Source organism: Rhagoletis zephyria, unplaced genomic scaffold (genome assembly GCF_001687245.7).
Source record: "Rhagoletis zephyria isolate East Lansing unplaced genomic scaffold, Rhagoletis_zephyria_1.1 Rzeph_scaffold_00174, whole genome shotgun sequence".
Lineage (NCBI taxonomy): Eukaryota > Metazoa > Arthropoda > Insecta > Diptera > Tephritidae > Rhagoletis > Rhagoletis zephyria.
The window spans coordinates 313024-336731 of record NW_016157258.1 but is presented as its reverse complement, the minus strand read 5'-3'; the positions used below and the strand labels follow the sequence as shown (position 1 = coordinate 336731).

General features: G+C 37.3%; 1 protein-coding gene across 1 annotated transcript in view; it reads left to right on the top strand.

Annotated features, from left to right (window-relative positions):
* The window catches only part of tinc (transmembrane protein tincar), a 107699-nt gene that overhangs the window by 77156 nt on the left and 6835 nt on the right, over window positions 1-23708 (top strand). The window contains exons 5-7 of the mRNA XM_017608029.1: window positions 9594-12200; window positions 14867-15311; window positions 22019-22832. Coding sequence (XP_017463518.1) covers window positions 9594-12200; window positions 14867-15311; window positions 22019-22832 — 3866 coding nt within the window. The remainder of the gene's footprint in view (window positions 1-9593; window positions 12201-14866; window positions 15312-22018; window positions 22833-23708) is intronic.

Sequence of the window (23708 nt, the reverse complement as noted above, 5' to 3'; positions counted from 1 at the left end):
GAAAAATCTCTTCGCGTTTGGTGCTTACATGCTTTGTGTTTGGCCGAGTTTCTCCTCCACTTTGTGGCATGCGTCTTGTTATTATTACAGAAACGGAAAGACCTACAGCTTTACGCCGCCTTCGAACGGCCAATGGATTTTATGAGAAGCTTTTTCATGGCAGAAATACCCTCGGATGTTTGCCATTGCCTGCCGAGCGGCGACCGGTGTTAAGCAAAAACTTTTTTTCCATATTTTTTTGCGACATTGCTTTGACTAGAGCTTGAATCCAGGTCATTCGGAGTGGTAGAACATACCTCTAACCCTTCGACTGCAGTGGCCAACAACACATACAAGCTAGAAAAAAAAACAAGCTGTCAAGCGTAACGCTCAATGCTTTTATGAACCCTTGGGTGCCGTGGAACCCACTTTAGGAAGCTCTGTTGTACAGCACCCTTAGTAGGTAGGCATGGCGTATGAGTGATGTGGTTAAATGCAAAGTGGGGATATGGAAATGTCATATTGAAACGGTAGCAAAACTTGAAAAACTATAAAATCCACCATGAATACCACTTTCATCTGGAGTAACTATCGTAGAAGTTAATTTATCAAAAAATAAAAATCACACGAAAAACATTTTTCATAGAACGTTCAATTCTCTATAAAAATATGCATTTGTCATTGATGTTCCCTTATTTGGTTCAGAGAAAGAGAAAAGAGAAATATATGATTTCGGCGCGGTTTAATTTAAAAGTTAAGGGTTTTTTTTTTTGGATTCGATATATTGTCAAAGCAAAACCTAAAACTTAATGAGGCGGCAGCAAAAAAAAACCTGGAAAATAACGCGCACCCTAAAGTACATAAATTCAATCAACATACATACTTATGTAAGCGATTCTATAACTATTACCTAAATAGCCGTCGCTTGAAAACTAAAAAGAACTTTAAAACTCCTTAGTAAAACACCGTCCTGTGTGCATTCCTACAAATACCTAACTTTGCAATACTAAATAGATACCAAATAAGACAACAAAGTGGCGTTCTTTTATAAACAAAGTGAAACAGTGTTGCTTGCTTTTCTGCTTCCGCCGGCTAAACATTTATAACTCGCTTTTGTTGCTATTCTACACAGTTGTCAATGTTGCAATTGCGTACCATTTTATTACCGTTGCTGCCCAAGTTGACAATTTTAGATTACGTAATATTATTGTTGTTTTTATTTTCTCAGTTATGCCTTTCATCGCCCCGTTCGGCGATGTCAATGTTTCACTGGTCGTTACGTAGACTGTATGTGTGTGCTTATACATACATACATACCTTTCCGAAGCATTGGCAGTTCATTGGCTGCTCATTGTTATTATTGCTGTTGCATGCTTTGTTGTTGCTATTATTTAAGTAGCGGACACTTGCGACCGTCTGCTCATCTTGCTGATTGCAAAAGTTTTTACTTTGTTTCTTTTTTTTTTGTTATTTGCCCCAACTGCATTTAATCCGCAACGAAAGCAACACTTTTGCAACGATTGAAAAGACACTAGCGCTTTTGCATTGCCTTTGCTGTGGCGTTCTACAGTGCGTATGGGTAACATTGTTGGTTTGATGGCAATAAGTACGAGTAGATACATATTTCAAGGAACCAGTTATTGGAAATTGTCAACCAGCATAGCCCAAGAGATCGGCATCTGAACGGCAACCAATTTGCATATCAACAAAGCAAAACTACTAATCAGGTTCACTTTAAAAATGGAAAAAGCTCTGGAATCTATAAACATAGCCCTTTCTGTATTTAAAGACATTTTAAGGACTGTTGGCAACACATCATACAAGGGTGTTATCCATGCGAAAAATCAATCAATACGGTTTTGGGAAGCATGAAATACTGGGCTGGACGCCGAGGCATGAGTGACGTTATGGCAATGAATAGGCGGAAAGCTTAACAATATACGGAGCCTGCACCAGGGTTCTATGGTCCGGTACTCTTTTGTGGACCAACTAAAATACATACAAGTGAAACTTTTTCTTCCCATTACCCGTAAGCTCACCATTTGATAAAAAAAAAATAATAATATTTTGGCGCTTACAATTTTTCTTAGTGTTTGGCCGTAGTGTAGTGTCTTGACGTTATAACACAAATGGAGGAAACAGACACTTTTTTGCAGCGTTCGAACGGAAAAAAGTTTTAACGAGAAGCATTTTTAAAGGTTCTGGTAAACGATAAGATTAATTCGCACTCTCATGAGAATGAATATTTACGATAATAATCGTGGAGAAAAATATCCATTCTCATTCCTAGTTAGACGGTGAGAATGAGTGGGAACTCCTTTCCTTATGAGAATTATTACCGTCGTTTACCAGAACCTTTAGGCAGAAATACACTCGGAGGTTTGCCATTGCCTGCCAAGGGGCGACCGCTTTTAGAAAAAGCATTTACTCTTTTGAATCGGCCCAGGGACCTAGGATCCACGAAGTGGTAGTACGTACCTCTATACATTCAGCCAAGGTGGCCGCCCTGCATAATAATGAAAAATTACCTTAATCTTAATCTTTATATCCGTATTCATCTTCATCTTAATCTAAATCTAAATCTTAATCTTGGTTTTAAGCGTCGGTCGCCATCCCATCCCGTCTTGTGTGAATTTTTTGTTTCATCGGAGTTTGGAAATTCATATCAAAAATATCTGTCGAGCAAAACAAAAGTCGAATTTTAGAAACGAGAAACACCTCCAAAGCATTATCAATCTCCATACTCCCAATAAATACCTGCATATTCCATTATAAATTTATCCTTCTTTGTTTTCCTTGTGTTGTGTTTTCTACTTATTCCTTTGTCTGCACCATCGCTTGGTTCGCATGTTCCTCTCATTTCCCGCCAACATTCACTGGCACTCCATTGTGCTGTGCTCGAGTCAATGCTCTAGCATCTTTCGCTTATTTTCCCCCATTGTGTCGCTACGCTAAGCGCAAAAATATTGCAAACAAATGGAAAATTAAAATGTAAATATTCTCATACAAGCTTACTTGTGTACATATGTATGTACAAAAGTATTTTCTCAGCACATAATCAACTTTTACGATATCCTTTATAACGATAACTACAATATACCGCTATGCGCTTCATCCATTTGCACTCAATACTGGCTTAGTTGTATACATAAATATTTTATGCTTGTTTTAGTGGTGCCGTGGTGTGTGGTAGTATGCGATCTGATGTGATGAGACCTCAATGGGACAATCAGCAGTGCAGCTGTTTGTGGGTACGCACATCATACAAATGGTGCTTAAAGTTGCTGTTTGCTGTTAGGAAGCCACCAATATTGTGTATTCCCACCGTATGATTGCTCTTGGTCAACGCTTGGCTTCATTATATACATTATGATCCCAGATAAGCTTTGACTTTGATATTATTGCCAAAGTTGCGAACATACATAGCTTCCAATGATCAATGCTGTGCTGTTGCATGTAGCTTGCCACCTGGCTATGTATATGGTATGCCTGCATTCCGTCCCAACTTTTCTCCCTCCTCCTTTTGAATTGCTCTATGGGCCATGATTGCCCGGATTTGTTTCATCCAATACAACAAATGATGATGATTTGTTAAATTTCGTCTTGTCGGCTTTGTGAAAGCTGTTCTGGCAAGGCAATAATGCGAGTACTTAATATATGTACAGAGACACATACATACATACATGACTGCATAGTGGCGACTTACCATAAAAGAATAGAAGCTTACATTAACTAAAGGCAGAGTTGCGACAAACATTTCTCTTTCGGCTCATCTCAGCTTGTGTGTGCTTCTAAGCTTATTTGATATCGCCTACTAAGCGGACGCTTTATGAATGACCACTAGCACAAATTTGTACTTTAGTTTATGCACACACACACCAGTACCTCATTTCGGCTACTTGCACATGCACTTCGAAGTGCTGCATATAAATTTACCGTCAGCGTAGAAAATTTCACAGGTAGAGTAGTATGTATCTCCATTTTGGCCTTTCGCCCACTCACGTGTACTTGGCACATAAATAATGGCTACTTCTTCGAGGAATTACTTTTATTTATCAAAACTCATGTTTGAGCTTGAGAGCTTATAAATATGTCAAGTGGAAAAAGCTTTGCCCATCAAAAGGACACACCGTGCCGCCTAAGTGGGCAAAAATCGAAAAATTCGTTGTTTGCAATGTAAACGTGTTTGGTATTTTTGTAAAGTAAATTTATCCACTAAAAAGCATTAAACAGAAATTTCCCTAAAAAATGAATAATATACCGCCAGGAGGCCACTAAAGTTGACAAATGTTATACTAAGAATATTAATAAGAGCATAGCCACACGTAAGCTCATCACATGTCAAATATACATTCTTTGAACTAATATGTCGGTTTGACGTTTTTTAGTTCCATATATGTATGTAGATAGTAGATAGCTACAGGATTAAAAATTTTGGAATAAAATTAAACCCTGCAGTATTCCAGAAAAACAATTTTTTTTATCAAAATTTCAAAAAATTATAAGTTTTAATGGAATGAATAAAAAATATATATAAAAATATGTTATTTTTTATTATTTTACTAAATAGTACGGGTTTTTAGCTTTCAAAAAAAGAAATAAAAACCTGCACTTTTTGAAGTAATGCGTTTTTACTAATGCATAAAATCATTTTCTCATTTTGTCTCAGTGCCATTACATCTGCACGGCTCGTTTTATTTTCAAAAGTGAAGTGACAGATTAAAAAGCTTGACCTGTAGACAATAGAGGTTGATTTTTTTTATGAAGTTTCCACCTGTTAAAGAATTAAATTTACGATGTATTTTGGAACGAATTTCCGTCATCCCTTGTCAAATTTGGTTTGGAGATAAACCGGTTTCGGCGTTGTGCCATCTTCAGTGTCAGTTTTCGTTCATGTTCTGATTACATGCCCTTTAAATTACTCTGCTCTTAAATTAACTCAAGAATGTTCAATTTTTGCTTTTGCCTGATACCTATATTGATATACATATTTTAGTTACCTTATTCCCTTAATATAAGTGAAGTTGATTTTTTAAACATGTGGCAACACTACTACGTGTTTTTGTGCAATTTCGTGAAAATTGGTTATTTGGTTAGATTTCACGACCAAACCATTTTGATTCTCAGATGAACGTGCCGATATCACCTATAGTAGATCCCCATATGTAGGTATATGTTTCTGCTAGTTTTGTTTGTATACGCCGTCCAAGTGCCTTATATCTAATAGTAGCTAGCCCTGTTCATTCGCAAAGGAAATGCTGGACACTTTCTTCACTACCATCTAGTTGACAGCTTTGACAAGTTCTATTATATGAGAACCCCCTTCTCGCATATAGGTCAGTGGTTCGTGAGGATTGCTACAATTCTATATATTTATGCCTCTAATCTAGAAAGCTCTAGTGTATTCTTCCTTTTATAGTCAGGGTAGAGTTCCTTGACTATTTTGCAAGTCTTTATATCCGATGCAAACCAATTTCTTTTTGAGCTACTCTGAGGGGCGGGCGCACTGGGTTGCCCTGTCGGATTCCTCCAAGTAGGCTCCTGCCTTCGCCAATTTATTCGTCATCTCATTGCCTTCAATGTTGCTATGTACAGGAAGCCAGAAAACTTGTACTTTGTTGTACTAAAATTTAATGGGTTAGAAAACTGCTTACCCGAAATTTTAATTAAAACAATATTAGCTTATGCACTGCAGGACATGTTTTTTTTAATTTTTATAAAATTTTAAAATCGGATTTACACTTAGAACATGCTACATTTTTATAAAAATTTAACAAACAAAAGGAAAACTGTACATACTGGGGATAAAAAGGGTATGCTAATCTAATAACTGGGAGTGTAGAGAGTTATATGTGCGTATATATGTACATATGTATCGTTAGTAAATTGATAGGTGGTTTTTGGGATTTTTATTTTTTGATAAATATTTATTTTTTTCGATTATATTAAAACCGTTATTCTCATATTTAATTTTTTTTTTATGCCATAAATAATTCAATGCGACTATATAAGAAAGACGCATATTCAAAATATTATTTTCACAAGCCGTTCAACCTGCTCATTATAAATACATAACTACATACATAAGTATGTACATATTTTCATTCGAGTGTTTATTGCTCTTAATAAGCAATTTCTCAAGTACTCAAGAACTCATTCGCCAACAAGCACTCATTTTCCTCTCCATTACTTTCTCAACTGTTTTCCTACGTTACAATTTCATTGCGTCTTCATTTTGTACAAATAACAAACACAGCAAAATGTAAAGATTCAATTCAATAAATATTTATTTAGGCTACAATTATGTTTAAAGAACACAATAAGGAAATGAATTAAAGAAAGGAAAGAGGAAAGAAATTGAAATACATAATATGCAAAATATTTCTTGCCGCCTACCTTAGACGACCCACCAGCGAGGTAAGACTCCTATCGGTAAATATGTACGATATGCTGGAAATTTATATGTACATTCAAAGATATTATGCATAGCTGTAAACCAATAAAAACGCTTGATTGTGCGTATATACAGGAGCATTTGTGTATATATAAATATGTACAAAAATTGGTTGGGCGCGTACTACTACGCTTCAGCGCCACATTTAATTAAGCGTAACCCATGTTGGGAGCTTATTGCTGCCCCACTATACTACCACTCTATGCTTATCAGCAATTGCTTTAGCATTTAGCAGCAACAATGCGACGACCAAAGAACAAATCGACTGTAAAACTTGCCTCCCCAACAACTACCTCCTCCTTCTTATTAGTATAGCCTCGCTACATATCAGGTAAAATAAGAGCAGGATAATGATGGGGCTAACGAGCGATGTGGAGGCGGAAGCTGTTTGTGATAGGCATTTAAATGCATTTCTATTCATTTGAAACGTTTAACTACTAGTCATTTACTCACTACTAGCGACTAGAGATGGGCACGGCACTAAATATTCAATCCCGATCCAGCCCATCCTGAAGATAAATTTTTAAGTCCCGAACCCGGCCATCCCGCCGTTTTTCCAAATTGTACCGCTGGTCCCGTGGGTCCCGAAATCTATTACTAAGACAAATTCACATGTCTTTGAAATTAATTTTAAGTATCGAATAAAGGAGATTATAAAAGATCTGGCAACGATATTTTTTTCTATTCTGTTCGGTTTCGTCTCAATAAAATATAAAAAAGTATAAGCACTTACTTTACCTACAAAGTGTTTAAGGAAGATTTTTTCTTGAATTTGTGGCGGTTGCGGGTTTTATCGGTAGTGTCGGGATTTTGTCAGGATTTTGGTCCCATCCTGCACGCAAAATTTTTGAAGACCTTTCCGATACCGCCCGTCCCGTCTATTTTGAAATCAATAACGTGGGTCCCGCGGTTCGCGTTATCCCGCGCCCATCTCTACTAGCGACTGAAGACTGGCGTTTGACGAGTGTTTACTATCGCTGCCGCTACTGCCGCCACTAACATTGCCTCTACTGCCGCCAGCAGACAGCATTTGGCGTTAATTATGCGCCAACTTGCAACAGTTACGCAAAGTGAAGGTTTAAAAGGGATTATGCCAAATGAAGCATCCACAAATGTACACGTACATACATATGTACATTCATTGATGCGGTACTTTCAGCACTGTGTGTGTGTGTATATTTTTGCGTGAGTAGGCGTTACCCTAACCCAGTCAGGTGCGTAAATATGCCGCTTAATTACTTAGTGGGTGGTTATTATCCAACTCAGCGCTAGTGAGTGTTTATGTGTCTGTGTCTAAGCTACAAACAAACACTTGCCATCAATCAATCAAGCGTTTCACGTCTAATGAACGAAGTAGCGATCAACTCATGCATACAAAATAGGCGCTGTAAGTGAAATGTGTAGCTCAAAGAAGGAGTATTAAGCGAATCGAAACAACGTCAAAGTTACCGTCGATAAGTAAATGAAAATGTCAAGAGTGCTATTTAGTAACAGATCATTTTAAAGACTGCGCTGTGAGAAAATGTGCGACACTGGGTTTTCGTGGAGATTGGAATCTCAATATGCTTTCTCCAGTAAGCAAGAGAAGGGATCTCACTGTTTGCGGTGCGGATTAGGCCTTCTTTGGCATAGCTTTCTCGCAGCTTCATAGCAGCTTGATAAAAAAAAGAGGTAGACCCGCGCTTCAACAAGCTTTCATCGATCTAGTGACTGAGAGTAAAGCAACCCTTGAAATTTATCAAAACGTGGTGTTGCAGAATGTTGTAGGGCTTTTGACCGCCAGACTAAGCAATAACACTATGCGACAGCCGAAACCAGCCCGGACTTTGTTAACATTTTTTGAAAGTATACCCATCCAGTAGTAAAACACTCGATGGATTTGCAAAACCTCGTATTTTTATTTTATGGCCTACTAAAGTTTTCATGTCTCGCCCTAAGTAGTTTTCAAAAGAGTCGAAAAATTGTTAAAATAAATTCTGAGCGAAATTAAAGGTTAAGACAGACACAGTAACAAAAAAAACTATGCAAAGAAAGAATAACAGCTAAACAATTTTTTATTTTTTTTGTTGATTTTTTTATTCTAAAGTTTTAGGGACTTTTACATTGGAAGCATGAAGCTTTTGCCTAAGAAGACCCCAGTAAAACTTTCCCAAGAATAACTTTGTAGAATATATCAATCCTTTAACGAACTTCCAAATTTGCTTTTTGCGGGGTTTCTTGAACTAAGGGTTTAGACCCTTTCATGAGCGAGCTACTTTAATAAAAAAATAATAATATTAAAAAAAAATATATATATACAAATTCTTAAAAATTAAATGAAACTCCAAAAAATATGTTTCTTAAAATAATGTAATTGAAACATTAAAAGAAAATTAAATAAAAATAGAATTAAAAATAAAATAATTAAGTTCCTAAAAATTAAGCAATTTTGAGCGAAAAAAAGATTTTAACTTTTTGAATTTAATATGGAAATTGAAAAAAAAAATAAAAAGTCGTCTTCCATTTAAATGGCTAGTGGAGCCGGCTGTTAATGTAATTTTTAGGAACTTAATTATTTGATTTTTATAACAAAAATATAATTAAATTAAATAAAAAAAATTATTTTCGTTTTAAAATAATCAAATCTAAAAATAAATTAAAAAGAAAAGAATAGAAATAGGAGAATGTATGTATGTAAGTTTGTATACATTAATAGCAATTAAAAATATATACACATATTTTTTTCTTTTAAAACAATAAAATCTAAAAATTAAAAGAAAATTAAACTGCAAAAAAAAATAAAAAATAAGAGTCAGCCATTGCGACTTTTGGAACAGCGCGAAAAAAATGATATAAAAGTGCTTTATGTCAAAAGAGCTTTTCACCATGAAAGTTGGCAAATAAGCTTGTTTTGTAAGACTTTCGTGCCAGAATAAACCAAGTCTTTCAAACTGTCTTGCCTACTGTCTTTCAGTTGTTTCACAAAAGACTTTCAACTATCTCTGCCAGAATTTCCCGATTTATTACTAAACATTATTTAGGTTCTTAAATGTAAATTTTACCTAACAGGAAATACTTTTCGGGTATCCTTCATGGGTATCCTTTTAGATAAACTCCACCTGACACCTTTCACACACTGCAATTAAACTTGATTTTCTCTTTTTGCTTCTACCATTCGCAGATAATATTTGGCAAACGGAACTCGATTTTATTGCGGTGAATCGACGTAATATGGTTGTGCTCTCAGTAGTTACCGCTCCCTACCAAAATGGAACGGGCGACGGCGGATACAACGGCAATGGCAATAGTTTAGACGACGACTCAGAAGAAGCTTACTATAACGATACAATGTTTACTGCCGTCACCAGCGGGGAATTGACAGCAACTAATTTGAACAACAATATGCTCAACGTATTGACGAGTTCAACGCAGTGGAATAAGGAAAATCACAAAGAGGCGGGCAGAGGCAAGGGTAGCAACAATGTTGGAGTGGATTTTATGGATGGCGGAAAGACAAGATATTTCGAAATGCACGATTTAATTAATCGGGGCAGCAATAAAGAGCCGGAGAAAGACGACGCACCAAATAACGGTGATGATATCGATGTAGACGATGACGAAGATGATGATATAAGTGATGTTGCAGACCATAAAGACAACAAACATTATACGTTTAAGGAAGAAGTAGATATTTATGATGGCGGAGGAACAGGACCCGGCAGTGTTGACATTGACGGTGAAAGTGACGGTGGGGGACGCATCTTTGTTGAGCATTTTGATACAAAGGAATTGTGGACAAACAAACCTGTCAACATGTTGCCGCAAACGACAACCGCAAAAGCAACAACAGCAACAAGCGCAAGTAAGGCCATGAATGAACTGGGCGACAATAACAACAAAAACTACGACAAAGTGTGGGACACATTGGGCACGCTCGACAAGGGAAATAGTTTGGCAACTGTTGACTCGGATATTGATGAGAAGGAAGCTGCGACAACTACTATAACGACAACAACAACTAAGCAGTCAAGTACGAGTACAAGCAGCATGCGACCCAAAACAACAACTACAACTACGACAACAGCAACAGCAACAGCAAGAGCAAACGAACTTGACTATTCAACAGGACGTGCGGCTGCTGTGGCGACAACTACAACCGCTGGCGCAATAACGACAACAACAACTACAACTACCGGAAGCAATACAAAATATGCGAGTAAGGCGACTCAACGCACAAGCACAACAAAATCGACACCGACGGCGGTAAGTGCAAGTGACAATAGCGCAGAGGCTAAAGATGTAGAGGGATCGACCGTTGCTGTGCGCTCCACCACAACTTCAGCCACACCTGTGGTGCATACGCAACCCACACGCGCACACAATCACCACCACCATCATCATCATCATCAGCAACATAACAATCATCAACACAGTCATCAGCAACATAAAGAGCAGTCACCACATACACCGCGTAAGCATCACGGCCACAATCGACAACATCAACGACAACGCGGCCATCGTCGCCACCACAGCAACTCAGCTGCCAATGCAGGTGGTGCTGGCGTTGCTGCTGCTGGTGGCGGCCATTCAGACGAGTCAACCGCATCGCGCTCCTCCCGCCTTGATGTGGGCCGCGCAGCCGCCGACTTGCGCCCATCCAACGCTTTGGGCACCAACATGAAGGTTAGAGTTGATATCGATTTAAATCGGCTCGATGAGTTGGATTTGTCTGCTGGGTCAAGCTTTGAGCAGTCTGCAGTTTTGCCACGTGCACGAAACCGCGATTCTGGAGCCACTTTGGCAGCGGATGCGCTCGATTACGACGCACGACGCATCAACGCCAATTCAACATCCACCATTAGTACGACAACACGTGACAGCAACATACATATCGTTAAGCCCGAGATGCTGCCAGAGATTATACCGTCCACGCCGTTAACAAGCAATTCAAAAATTATCGAAATCAAAACGAAGAGCAGCAGCACCGGCGGTGTGGGTGGCGGCGTGAAACGCTCTAAGCGCATGGCACAGGAAGAAATGCAGGTAGAAATCGAACCGGAATATATGGTGGGTGAGTTGTCAGCCAACGATTCAAGCGAGTACATAGCAACCGCTGCCGCTGCGGGCTCCACGGATTCGATGGCAACGGCGTCCTCATCTTCGGCCGCAAATAGCATCTCAACCGCACAGCAATCACCACAAACGAATCTGGTGCGTCTCGATGGTTTCGCCGGCATGCTACAAATATTCTTTGGCATCGAAAAGCCCATCGATATGGCTGTGTTCGAACACCCACCTAGCGCCGAATTCGTGAATCTACTTTTTGCGTTGCTCGTTTGGTGTGTACGCTATCCGGCTGTCTTTTGGACGACAACCAAGTCATTTGCCACCATTTTCAGCATACAAATGATTGCTGTCGCGTTAGATATCATATTTAGCTACATTGGCGCCGCCAATCTATACAAATTGCAGGTGTACAGTCAGGCGATGCCCATCCAAAACCCCGGCCTCATTTTGAATGGTGTCGTAACGTTGGCGCTGTTCTTGCTGTCGTCGGTGTTGATGATTGCATCATCGATGATTATGTACTTGTACGGGCACGGCCGATTGGCGGCAAAAATGCGTGATCGCTCATTAATCACGATGAAATCGAGTGATACGTGGATTTATTTTGCGCACTGTGCTTCACTCTGTTACGTGCTGGCGTTGGCCGTGGTGAAGGCGCCTCTGTTGAACGACCTCAGCGCCACGTACAGGAATAATTTACACTGCCCTACGTTTCTGTCAGGTAAGTTGAATGAGTGTGGATAGTAGTTGTTGTTTAATTTATTTTATAGATAGCATATATATTTCATCATTTGTGGAAATTCGTACTCGAGTGTATGTATATGTTGGTGCTAGGCCATATTCCAGCTTACACAACAGAAATACATAAGTACACATCAGATTTTTTTCTTTCTAGGTTTGAAAATTTTAAAAACAGCCATTCCTTGTGGGGCTAAGGAGTGCTTTTGTTTACCTTGTTGGTATTTCCAGGATGATGAATTAAGCTTGTCTGTTATCTTCCGTTTTTGCTTGTCCCGAACTTGTTCAGAAATTATCTCGAACAAGTCTGGAAACGGGTCTGAAATAGTCCATTATTAGTTTCAAAATGTTCCCGAACCAGTTCCGAAATGCTGATGAAATAGTCCTAAACTAATCCCTAAATGGTCTTGAAGTAGTTGTGAGTCCCGAAAGGGTACTAAAGTAGTCCCGAAATTAACCCCAAATATTCCTGAACTCGTCCCGAAGTGGCCTTGAAATAGGCGTTAACTATTCTCGAAATAGCTCTGAAAGCATCCTGAAATAATTCTGTGTAGGACCGGATATGATCCAGAACTAGTCCTGAAATCGTCCTAAACAGTCCTTGATATGGTTTTGAACTTGTCTCGAAATGACCCCGTACTATCCCCAAAATGGTCCCCAATAGTAATTTTTACACATAAGAAGGAATTACAGATTTACAGCAAATTTCACCCATGCTAAGGCGTTTACACATGAGTGAAGGCCATTGAGCGATTTAGCTCTGCAGCATGAGATTAAAGAAGTCGCCCCAGAGGCCGTCACCTTTCCTAAAAAGGAGTTGAAGACATCGATGTTTCTGGCCTAGCGTCATGGATGTGTGCCAGTGTGGTCAGTGGAAAGACACAGAAAATCGTGAATAAGATCAATGAACGTTACGCATTTCTGTCAACTCCCAGTATGACCCGGACCCGGAAGACCTTTAGTAAGACTTTGGGTCTGATACCGACTGTGGTACTTAGGTATAAACACGTATTCTTCTATAGTATCCTATAGAACAATAGTCAAAAGCATGATGAGGACAACGGGATGAGAACAACGTCAAAATCGGCTCTTAACGCTTTGTTGGTTCTGTGATCCTGGATTTAGCAAACCGATAGGAAGCAGAAAATTCGAAAATCGAAGTGACCATGACAGCAAATTGTTTACACGGTTATTAAGACAATATCCCTTTTTTACCTCCAGTGACAAACCGATTTCTGGAGTCACTTTTGCAAGAAAGTGGCTATGTTGCTTAGCTTCCTGCAAAAGAAAAATTTATAGAGCCAAATACTCTATGGGGACTTCAGTAAAAGCCTGCCATACAAGCAGTTCTAAGACTGAAAATTAATCTAAACTGTTTGGAATTTGGTATGCAGCTTCAAATGAGTGAGCAGATGCTCCTCAGCTGACCAGCGCACAGTGGTCTAAAACGGAAATTTTATCTTCGTAATGTGGCTACAGGCCACAGATATTGACTTTGATTTTGATTTTATGTTTTTTTTTTCAAATGAAAGCTGATTTGATTTGAAAGAGATTTGTTTAGCCCAATTTTCTAATTTGTATTAGCTTAAATCACATTTTTTAGTGCAAAATGCGGTGAAAGTACCAAATTTTGAAGAAAATCGATTTACCGTTCCTGCTAATGAATGTTACATAACAAATACTAATTATAAAGTTCCCCAAAACGAAAAAATGCAAAAGAAAAATGTTAAATGTTATCAAAAATTTTTCACCAAACGGATTTTTTTTTTTTTTAATTTTAGAAAAAATTTTATCTGATTGTAAAAATTCGATATTCGAAAATTTTGTAATTGTAAAAACCGAAAATTTTTAAACTTCCTTCGTAATCCATTTTCAGTTGATTTGGTTAAAGGTATCCTTAAATTATTTAGACATCAACTTCTTCTCCTACAAATACATTTGTATGCATATACATATGTATGTATGTGTGTATGCACTAGATGAGCGAAGTGTACTATATTGAACCGGGGAAATTGGAAAAAAAGAAGGCACTTGAACTCGTTGACGAACCATCAAATCCAATTAGCAGCACAAAACCTGAATGAAATAAAAGTGCAAGATAGGAAAAACAGGCGAGAAAATCAGAAAAAAGGGAGTAGAAGTATCAAAAAAACAGAAAAGAAAACAGAAACTAATCGCAATTAAAATGAAATCGCATTAGTAAAAGCTAGCAAATAATACATAGTACTCGTACAATCGAATAGCACTTAAGCCGCTCACATAGACAACAATGCTTGTAGTGGATCAACGCTTAACAACGAAATTAAAGAAGAAGAAGAAACAATGGAGAAGAGTAGAGATAAAGCGATTGTATGTAGAAGCAGGATGCTCAACAGTTAAAGCGCTCAATCAGTGCGAGCGAATACTTAAGAACAGTGAAGGCCAGTTGCAAAAGAGCGCACTTTAGTTCAACGGCATTAGAGGAAATATTCTGTCAGAAACACTCCATCATTTACTCACCTTTTATTGCTAACTAATACCAATTTAAGCTTGAAATTGAAATTTTACTTGCATGCATACACCTTACCAAATTCTTACAATTGTAATAATAAACTTTTTTTTTTGTTTTCTTTCCACTTTTTCTATATCTTTCTTTTTTCTCCCCTACAGCTCTCGTCAGCGTCGCACATCTCTTGCTGTGGATTGTTATTTGGTTGGGTTTGACAGCCAAACGTCGTTGGACATTCAAATTGCCACCAATGGATGCCTATGGCATTACCAAAGCGACCACCCAACCGCTATTGATGGTAAATCGTAGTAGTTTGCCCAGCGCTGGAAGTGTTAGTGGCAGTGGCAGCAATATTGGCAGCTCGGAGCTAAAGAGCTCATCTTTAATGAGTGGTACTACTGGTGGCGGTGGCAGTGGCGGTGTTGGTAATAGTGGCCGCGGTGGCAAATTGAGCACTGAATCCAGCACTGATGGTGGCAACGATGATGTGTATTGGCCAAAATTAACGCCAAGCTCACCGAAATTGAAGGTCACCTTCAATGAAGTACCGAGTACGTCTGATGATGTTCTACTAATTGGTGACCAAGAACAAAACGATGGCAAGCGGTAAAAAATCGTTTTCTTTTAAACTACAAAAAAAAAAAACAATTAAAAACAATTAAAAACGAATGAAACTACAAAATACTACTTAAAAACAAAAAAAATAAAAAATATCACACACAAGTTATGAAATGCACTGCAAACCATTTGTTTAGTTTCGAAATTACAAACATAGTTTTGCTTAGATCGCACACACCTTTTTAATGCTCGCTCAATTGCTCAAAAGTGGGGCGTTCAAGTGCTCTCGAGTTTTTGAAAAGTTTATGATTTAAACGACTACATACATATTTACACTTTATTAGGTGGATTCATCAATTTCATTGGTTATGAACGACAACTCAGTTTGAAATGGAGCTCTAGAGTTCCTTTTAGCAACCCCTTTTAGATTTCTATCTCCAAAAAAAACGAGATTCTCGAAGAATACTTAAACTTACAATAGTCTCAAAAAATCCCGAAAAGGCCATCAATTTCTATAAATGGTTCATCGACATTTTCGTACCCTTGTTTTATCCTGTAAAAGCGTAAGTTGTTTAGTTGAGTCCAACAAACCGCGCCGGTTAATTTTCTTCTGTGTAAACTGAAATACCAATTGAAGTCAAAACCTTCACCACCGGGTCCCTCCTTCCCAGAGAATATTCGCCTTCTCCTATGCCATCACCTGCAAATACCGCATTGCATAGCTTTCCTTCATTCAGAGACGCTGAATTTCAATTCGATGTCGTGGTACGATTGTGGTCTTCAGATGCGTATATCTATTCATTTCAAAATATGACTGATTTAGTTTCTCATTTTTCGATCAAGTAAGACCGGATTTATTTATTTTGGAGCCTCGTGTTGCACGCTAATATTCGGACGAATCGTCTTATAAGCTGGAACCGTGCCACCAAAAACACCATCCTTTCCCACGCTGGCATTGAAAGTTTTAATCACGATTTTAATATCGTTACGAAAGCACTAACGTTTGCCTGACTAAGGCCAAGCTGTATTGCGATTAGTAATCCTGATTCTGCGGTCATACCTATTCGATGCCCTCTTCTTTGTATTGTGTGCGCAAAGGGCAATGAGAAGGCAACATTTTTCGGTAGAAAAGAAAGCGCCGTTAGATACCCAGAGGGTAACCTGATATCAATCCATTTTAATGGATTCTTCCGAAGTGCCGATATGCCCAGTCTGTCGAAGGCTCTTTATCGCTGCCCAGTACTTACTGCGTTCTGAGGATACCCACTCAATAAACCACACAACAGAGTAGCGCAATCGCTCGATGAGTGGATCATAAAGTTCCTTAACGGAATGCTATTGCCCCTATGGCTGCCAGTTTCATCTAAGGATTCTGCAGAAATTGTAAGGACAAGGAAGAGGTGGAGTCCGCTAAGGGCTTTCTGAGCGATTGTCTCGCTTTGCACCATTTTTTAGATGACCCGAACTTGTTACCCACCTTAGCAACCTAGGGTCTGTCTGGATTATATAATCTCAGTACAACCTTTTACCCGAAACCGCAACTTCAAATAGGTAGAAGTGATCGTCATTATATAGCTATAAAACTTAATATAGTACAGGGTTTCCTAGACCATCCGTCCATTCCTTCTAAACTGAAGGAAAAGGTTTTATATGTATTGGAAAACGCAAAAATATGAACTAAGAAGTCGGGCATGCGCTATCTTTTGATCGTATTACCGACTTCCGGTTTTGAACGGAAGCTGGTTAAACCGACCAGAAGTCTATTTTTTTAAATGGGACATACATGTTTTTACCACAGCTTCAGATGCTGGGGACAAAATATATAAATTTTGTCTGAAGCTTTTTTCCAGGAATAAACTTCCGGCTAAAAGAACGGACTTCCGGTCGAAATCAGTAATACTACCAAAAGATAGGGCATGTCCGACTTGGTAGTTCATATTTTTTGTTTTCCAGTAAATACATTTTCGTCCATTTTTGAAGTTCAGAACGAGTTGAATTCAAAAGCCATTTAGAGGTTGAAAATGGCAGTTCTTAGGAAAAAGTTTCAAATAAATGCTACATGTACATTTGTAGGTCCCCCTAAAAAATGCACCTCCGGTCAGCTTAACCAACTTTCGGTTGCGTCGGTACTACGTTACGGTTAATTCACGTTTTTGCGTTTTCCCATAAAAAGAAAATTTCCTCCATTTTATATAAAAAGGGTGGACGGGTGGTCACCCTGTTAAGTCTTCACACATAGACCAACAATGAATTTTCGAATATTCTGGTGTATTCTCACGTCAATATTGCTACCCGCCGTAAAATAAATACGAAAGAGATACATTTTTTTTTTTATATTAAGCGAAAAAATCAGCTGCGAATTGACGAAAGATGATTTTGCAGACTATGAACTGTTATCTAGAATGCTATGCCAGCGGTTTCGGGGTTCAATTTTACTATAACCTGAGGCTGTACCCGGAGTGCTATGAAATTGAGCAGCCTTTTCAAACCACTTATGAGCAAAGTAGAGCTGAGATATTCAAATTTTAAGCTAGCAAAAAAAATTATGTTGCTGCGTTAGAAACAAACAGTTAAATGTTTATGTTTTCATTAAAACTAAATAAATATAAACCACAATTTGTTTTCTCTTACTTTTTCATACATATATTATTATTGAAATTTCCACAACACAACCAACAATAAATTTTGAATCATTGCACGTTACCGATTTTTCGTTTAAGTCACTAATATTTAACTGCATCTGTTATTTATTTTTTTTTTCAGCTTAAAAGTTTCTTTTTTTTTTCTACCCTAAGCCCAAAGCCCACTTGCATATTTATGCATTGAATGTATTATTATTTGAAACGTGACATTTCATTTTAATTTTTTTGTCCTTTACAGTTGCGTTGATCTTTATTTCATTTAACTCGTTTTTTTGAAAAGCGAAATTTTATTAAAGTTATTTGCGCGCTCACCAATTTTTCACTTATCATTCAAATCTTTTACATGCAGCACATTCACAATTAAATTAATTTAAAAAACCAATTTCGGTGTTTTTTTTTATTGTGAAATTTTTGCCATTCTCTCGCACTTTTTCGAAACATTTAATTCGTTTGGCGTACATACATAAGTAACGGGAAAAAACATACAAACTTACATACATACACACATTTATGCATTTGAAATTCGCCTTGGTATGTACGTATGATGATTACACTCAGACAGACAGATACAGTTATTGTATGTAAAAGTATTGGTCGTATTGAAAATAAGAAACTATTTTTGTTCCGCTTGTCGCCTGTTTTTTAATTAAAAAATTTATATACGATTTTTATTTTAATCATTTCGTTTCGTTCATAGTATTACGTAAATATGTATGGAACTTAGGATTTTTTTTGGTATGTACATATGTATGTAACTAATATGTTACTAACAAAATTACAAATGTATTGTATGGTTTGTAGTTAATAACTAAATATATATAGTTACAATTTATTTATGTATCTAAATGTTCAACTAACATATTGTTGTTTGATAGATTTAGAAACTAAATAGTGTTAAATATCTACTAGTAAAATATGTATGTATTTTCCTATGTTCCCTGCAAACCATTTTTTCAGAGTATTCTGAATCGTAAAGAAATTTTAACGAATTCGGAAAGATCCCATCCGATTTTTTTCCGAATTTTCTAAAATGAAATAAATTACGCACACTTCCATTCTTTTACGAAATTTCGGAAGAAAATCGGTGAAGAAATGAAAATAATGCTGCTATGTGAAGAATTTCTTGCAGACTTTTTTCAGAATTTTCTTTATTTTTCGTACAGAAATTTCTTTACGAGTTCGTGTCAACCACTTCATATAATTTTCTATGAAGATTCGGAAAAAAATCGTTACAGAAATCAGATACTCCTAAAGATTTCGTTAAGATTTCGGGAACTTTGGTTTGCAGGGTTGTTATGGACACATGTGGCAGCAGCAAAGTGATTTAGATTGGAACTAACAAATTTTTTACGAGCAATGAAAGGAGGTTTCTTTTTGGATTTATTTAAATACATATGTATGTATGTGTGCTGCATAAATGCGTATCAGAACACGTTTAGACCATTTACTTTTTAATTACTTAATTTTAATAAAATACAAAAGCCAATAGTTGCAAACTGTGTACAAGACAAAAAAGAGAGTAGATTTCGGCAAAATATCTCTTCTTCAACAACATTTGTTCCGCAACTTATTTTTGAAATCGTAGAATCTTCTTGAAATGGGTGTGGCAATTTAAGGGTCAAAGTTAATAAGTTTTGATTTTATTGTGTATTTCGGCAGAATATATTCGCGAAAATAGGGGCAAAAAATAGCTAAAGTACGTTTTTAGTTTTTCTCTCTGACGTCGGGATTTTTCTTAAAAAATTTAAAAAAATATGATTAATTCTAAAATTTTTTTTTTAAAACTCAGTGCAATATAGAAGTAACATTATGGGTACCATATGAAATAGAAAATTCTTTAAAATTAAAAAATTTGTAATCTATGCACCAGAGACGAATATGTGCTAAAAAAGTTCTTTTAAAATTGCATCCTTGAATATCCTTAAGAATTTTTAATATGTATATATTTTTGAAAAAAAAATTATTTTAAAGACTAATATAACTACACACGACCACATCCTTGAATTTCGCCCTTCCAACTTTACATATTAGCTTTAAAAAAGTAAATTGATTAAGAATGCATTTTCAATACCTATTCGTCATTTTGAACCAGAACACTTAAATTATTTTCCAATTCTACAGGATTTTTTTTTCATTTGGCACCCATCTTTTATTCTACATCAAACTGAATTTTTTAAAATAATTTTTTGAAATTTTAAACTTCTTTTAAAAAAAATCTTATGTAAAAAAAGGTTGTGTAAAATATGAATGAAAAAGAGGAAAAATTGTTAAAGATGTAATATCCATGGCGAAGCATGCTAGTATAATAATTAAAATATACTTTCACAGGCTGATATAACAAATATTCGTACAAATATAAATAAGTACGGAAAACCAACCAACCAAAGATAAATTACGAGTGTTAATGCATCAACTTATGTGCAGATATTGTATTGAGTTCACTGGCCTTTTGCTTCCAATTTATTATTTGCTAATTATAATTATGAGTACTGTGCCCTTTTATATTCTTATAATCAAAATCAACGTCATTGTCGACGTAAAAGTCAAGGTATGGAAATAACAAAAGGACTAACCAAGTTAATGAAAAGAAAAACACAGAATACGTTAGTATGTAATACATATACGTTAGACCGTACCAGAAAAAAAAATCGTCGTACACCTTTGAAACTAAAGTATTTTTGCTGGGCAATTTCGATACAAAATACATATAATTATATATAATTTTTTTTTGGCGAAGGTAGGGGTCGCATTTTTACAGTCGGTTCTTAAAGTATGATATATCGCTGTTTTTCTAAGGAAGAGAAAGTGTTTCCTGTTCCAAAGTTCATTGACTTCAACTAACCCGTTCTAGTACTTACCCAGCATATCTCAGTTCGTGTCACCCTAATGTACCATCCTAATATCAGTAAATTAAAGCTCGCCAAAAATCATTAAACTTTTGCAAAGGAAGTATATTGATTAGAAAATGTATTGCCGAAAGTAGGCGTCACCGAAAAATTTAAAAAAGGCGACCCCTAGGTTCGATCAAACAAATTTTTTTTCGAAATTGCCTTACAAAAATAATTTATACTCAGAGCTATACGCCGATCTTATTTGTTTTCTTGCAAGATGGCACTGTCTAATGTACATAGTTATGTACCTACCTACACAAAAAGGTGCTCAAATGAATAAAGCAAAACTTTTCTAGGAACAAGCTTTGGTATTCATATACGATAATGTATTTCTATGCCGCACATTAGGGTGCGTCATACTCCATACAAAAAAAAAATCGGTACTGTTTTTCTATCGGAATTATACAATCTATTATATTTTAAGACTCGGAAAAGTATTAAGATTTACGTAAGCAGGGCCGATTTCAAAATGCCTCCAAAAATCTCATTATGTATTTTAATTCCTACGATAAAATGTGCAAAGATGTTTATGCAAACCTTTTAAGCTTAAGCTTCTATGTCATCTGAGGGTATTTTTTGGAAACAAATATTTTTTTATAATACCTTTATTTTTCTAGGTATTTTCAAATCGGCCCAGCTCACGTAAATCTTAATCTACCTTATACTGAGTTTCACCCGAAAAAAAAGTTCACCCAAAAATTGTTGATCCACCCATAGTAAATACATGGAAACCAAAACTGAAAAGTGAACCGGTTCGAGGAAAATGAAGCTCATGATAAGGGTGAATATTTTTTCGAAATATTTAAACGTAATTAATTTTATAATACCGGTTGTAAAACCGCGACCCCTTTCGGTGATGCACGCTAATGTACGAACATATGTTTCTTTGCAATAGTTTTTAATAAACAAACAAACATACCTATATGTATATGTGACACTATCAACTTTTGCTGCTGCCACTGTGAATCACATTCGTCATTCATAGCCTTTTAAGTATAGATACATACATACATGCATACTTATGTATGCACTTAGGTATATCCTTATGAATGAACGTAACATTAGTTAGGACATAACCTTTGCACTAATAAATTATGAAAACATGTTCTCTTTCTTTTTTTCCTACTTTACCTCGCATTTAACCTTGTCGCTCTATCCGTCGTCGGTCGTCGTCGTCCTCGTCGTCTAACAACTCACCCATCTGTGAATATGAAATATGCAGCCATTCGTGCCGTGGAACCGCGATATGTTTTGCCAGTGTTGCGGGGGAAATTGACGACGGAGAATATGCGACATTAAGAACTGCCAGCGCTGCCACCACCATGGCAGGCATCAACATGACCAGTATGAGCAGCATGGTGTTGAGCAACAAAGGCACCACCAACCAGAACAAAATCGACCCCGTCATGACGATCGGCTGTGGCAATGAGACACATGTCAGCGGCACAACTCCCACCGGCATGCATGGCATGAAACTTTTACATCTGAGCGAATATGATGAGTTGCCACCGCCACCGCCACAATTAATGCCAACAACTACGACTGGCCAACACTGTGCGGCAGCAGCTCGAAGTGACTATGTCAATTGCGCTGGCGCTGGCAATGGTGCTGCTGGCACTGGCAGCTTTGGTGATGACAGCACCTCGGAGGAGGGCAAACTCTTGGCTTGTGTGCGTGATGACAGTGTGACGTATGCATCGACACGCGACTTGGAACCGCCAGCAGCAACAACGCCACCTCTTCCACCACCGCCAATACATCACACAGCAATAGGTGCCGGTGGTGGTGGCGGCGGCGGCGGCGGCAAGCAGCAGTCAATAGCCGGTAATGCACATATCAACGCGGCTAGTATTAATGGTGCACCCAGTATGGGAATGAGCGGTGGTAGTGGCGGTGTTAGTGGTTCCACAGCTGCAGCTATGGTTGGTCGTGCGCCACAAGCTATACCAGAGAATATGCAATTGTCTTCGTCGCCGGAGCATCTAGTCAGCCCATTGGCACCGGTGACGGTCACAGTACACACCAACGAGGCGCATGTAAGTATTCTTCTATAGCCTTTTTTTTTGAATGTACGTAGAACTGAATTTTTATTTCATGAATGAATTTTATGGAATGAATAGAAAAATGATATATATATTAGGGCTGCTCGATTTGTTTTGCTATGCAAGTGCTATATAAGTATGCTACGTGCACTTCTAAGCAAATATGCCGAAGAAACCATGGGATCTAAAATCAATTAAGGTACAGCAGGAATCGTATGACAATTGTTTTTTTTTTTTAATGGCTAGGAGTGTAAATTTTTTAGCGAAATTAATATTTTTTATATTTGGAACGGATTTTGGTAAAGATTGACGTTCCACCAACAATAATATACCATCAAAAAAGTTGAAGCAAACCAATTTGATTAGGCTCTGAAATGGTTAATGTATTTCACTTTGATAACTCTTTTCAAAAACATGGGCGGAAAGGGCGGTTTCACCCTATTTCGGTAATGAACAATCCCAATCATTCGTTATTTATGTTTCCTGCATGCCTTCATAATTAGTATATTTTGTTTTTCTTTGTAATTTCGCTCCAAAAGAAAAAAAGTTTTCAGGCAGTATTCCCTATTTAACGGTACCTAATTTCTATCTATGACTATGATCATAAAAAGTAATTTCAATTGACCACTTGAGCCGGTGAAACCCCAAACAAAAACTGAATTAGACCCCTCCTTCATTTCCCAGAACCCCCTATTACACCCTGAAAGAGGTAGAATCCTGAGTTTCTAGGGCTAGGCGGGAAAATAGATAATTGAAATAATTTTTTTATGGCCAGGTGACCCCAAAACTTGGCCAGGTGGGATTCTTATAAAGCTTTGCAGAAATCTTATAACACGAGTGATGCAGATCGATTTCCCATATTCGAAATAG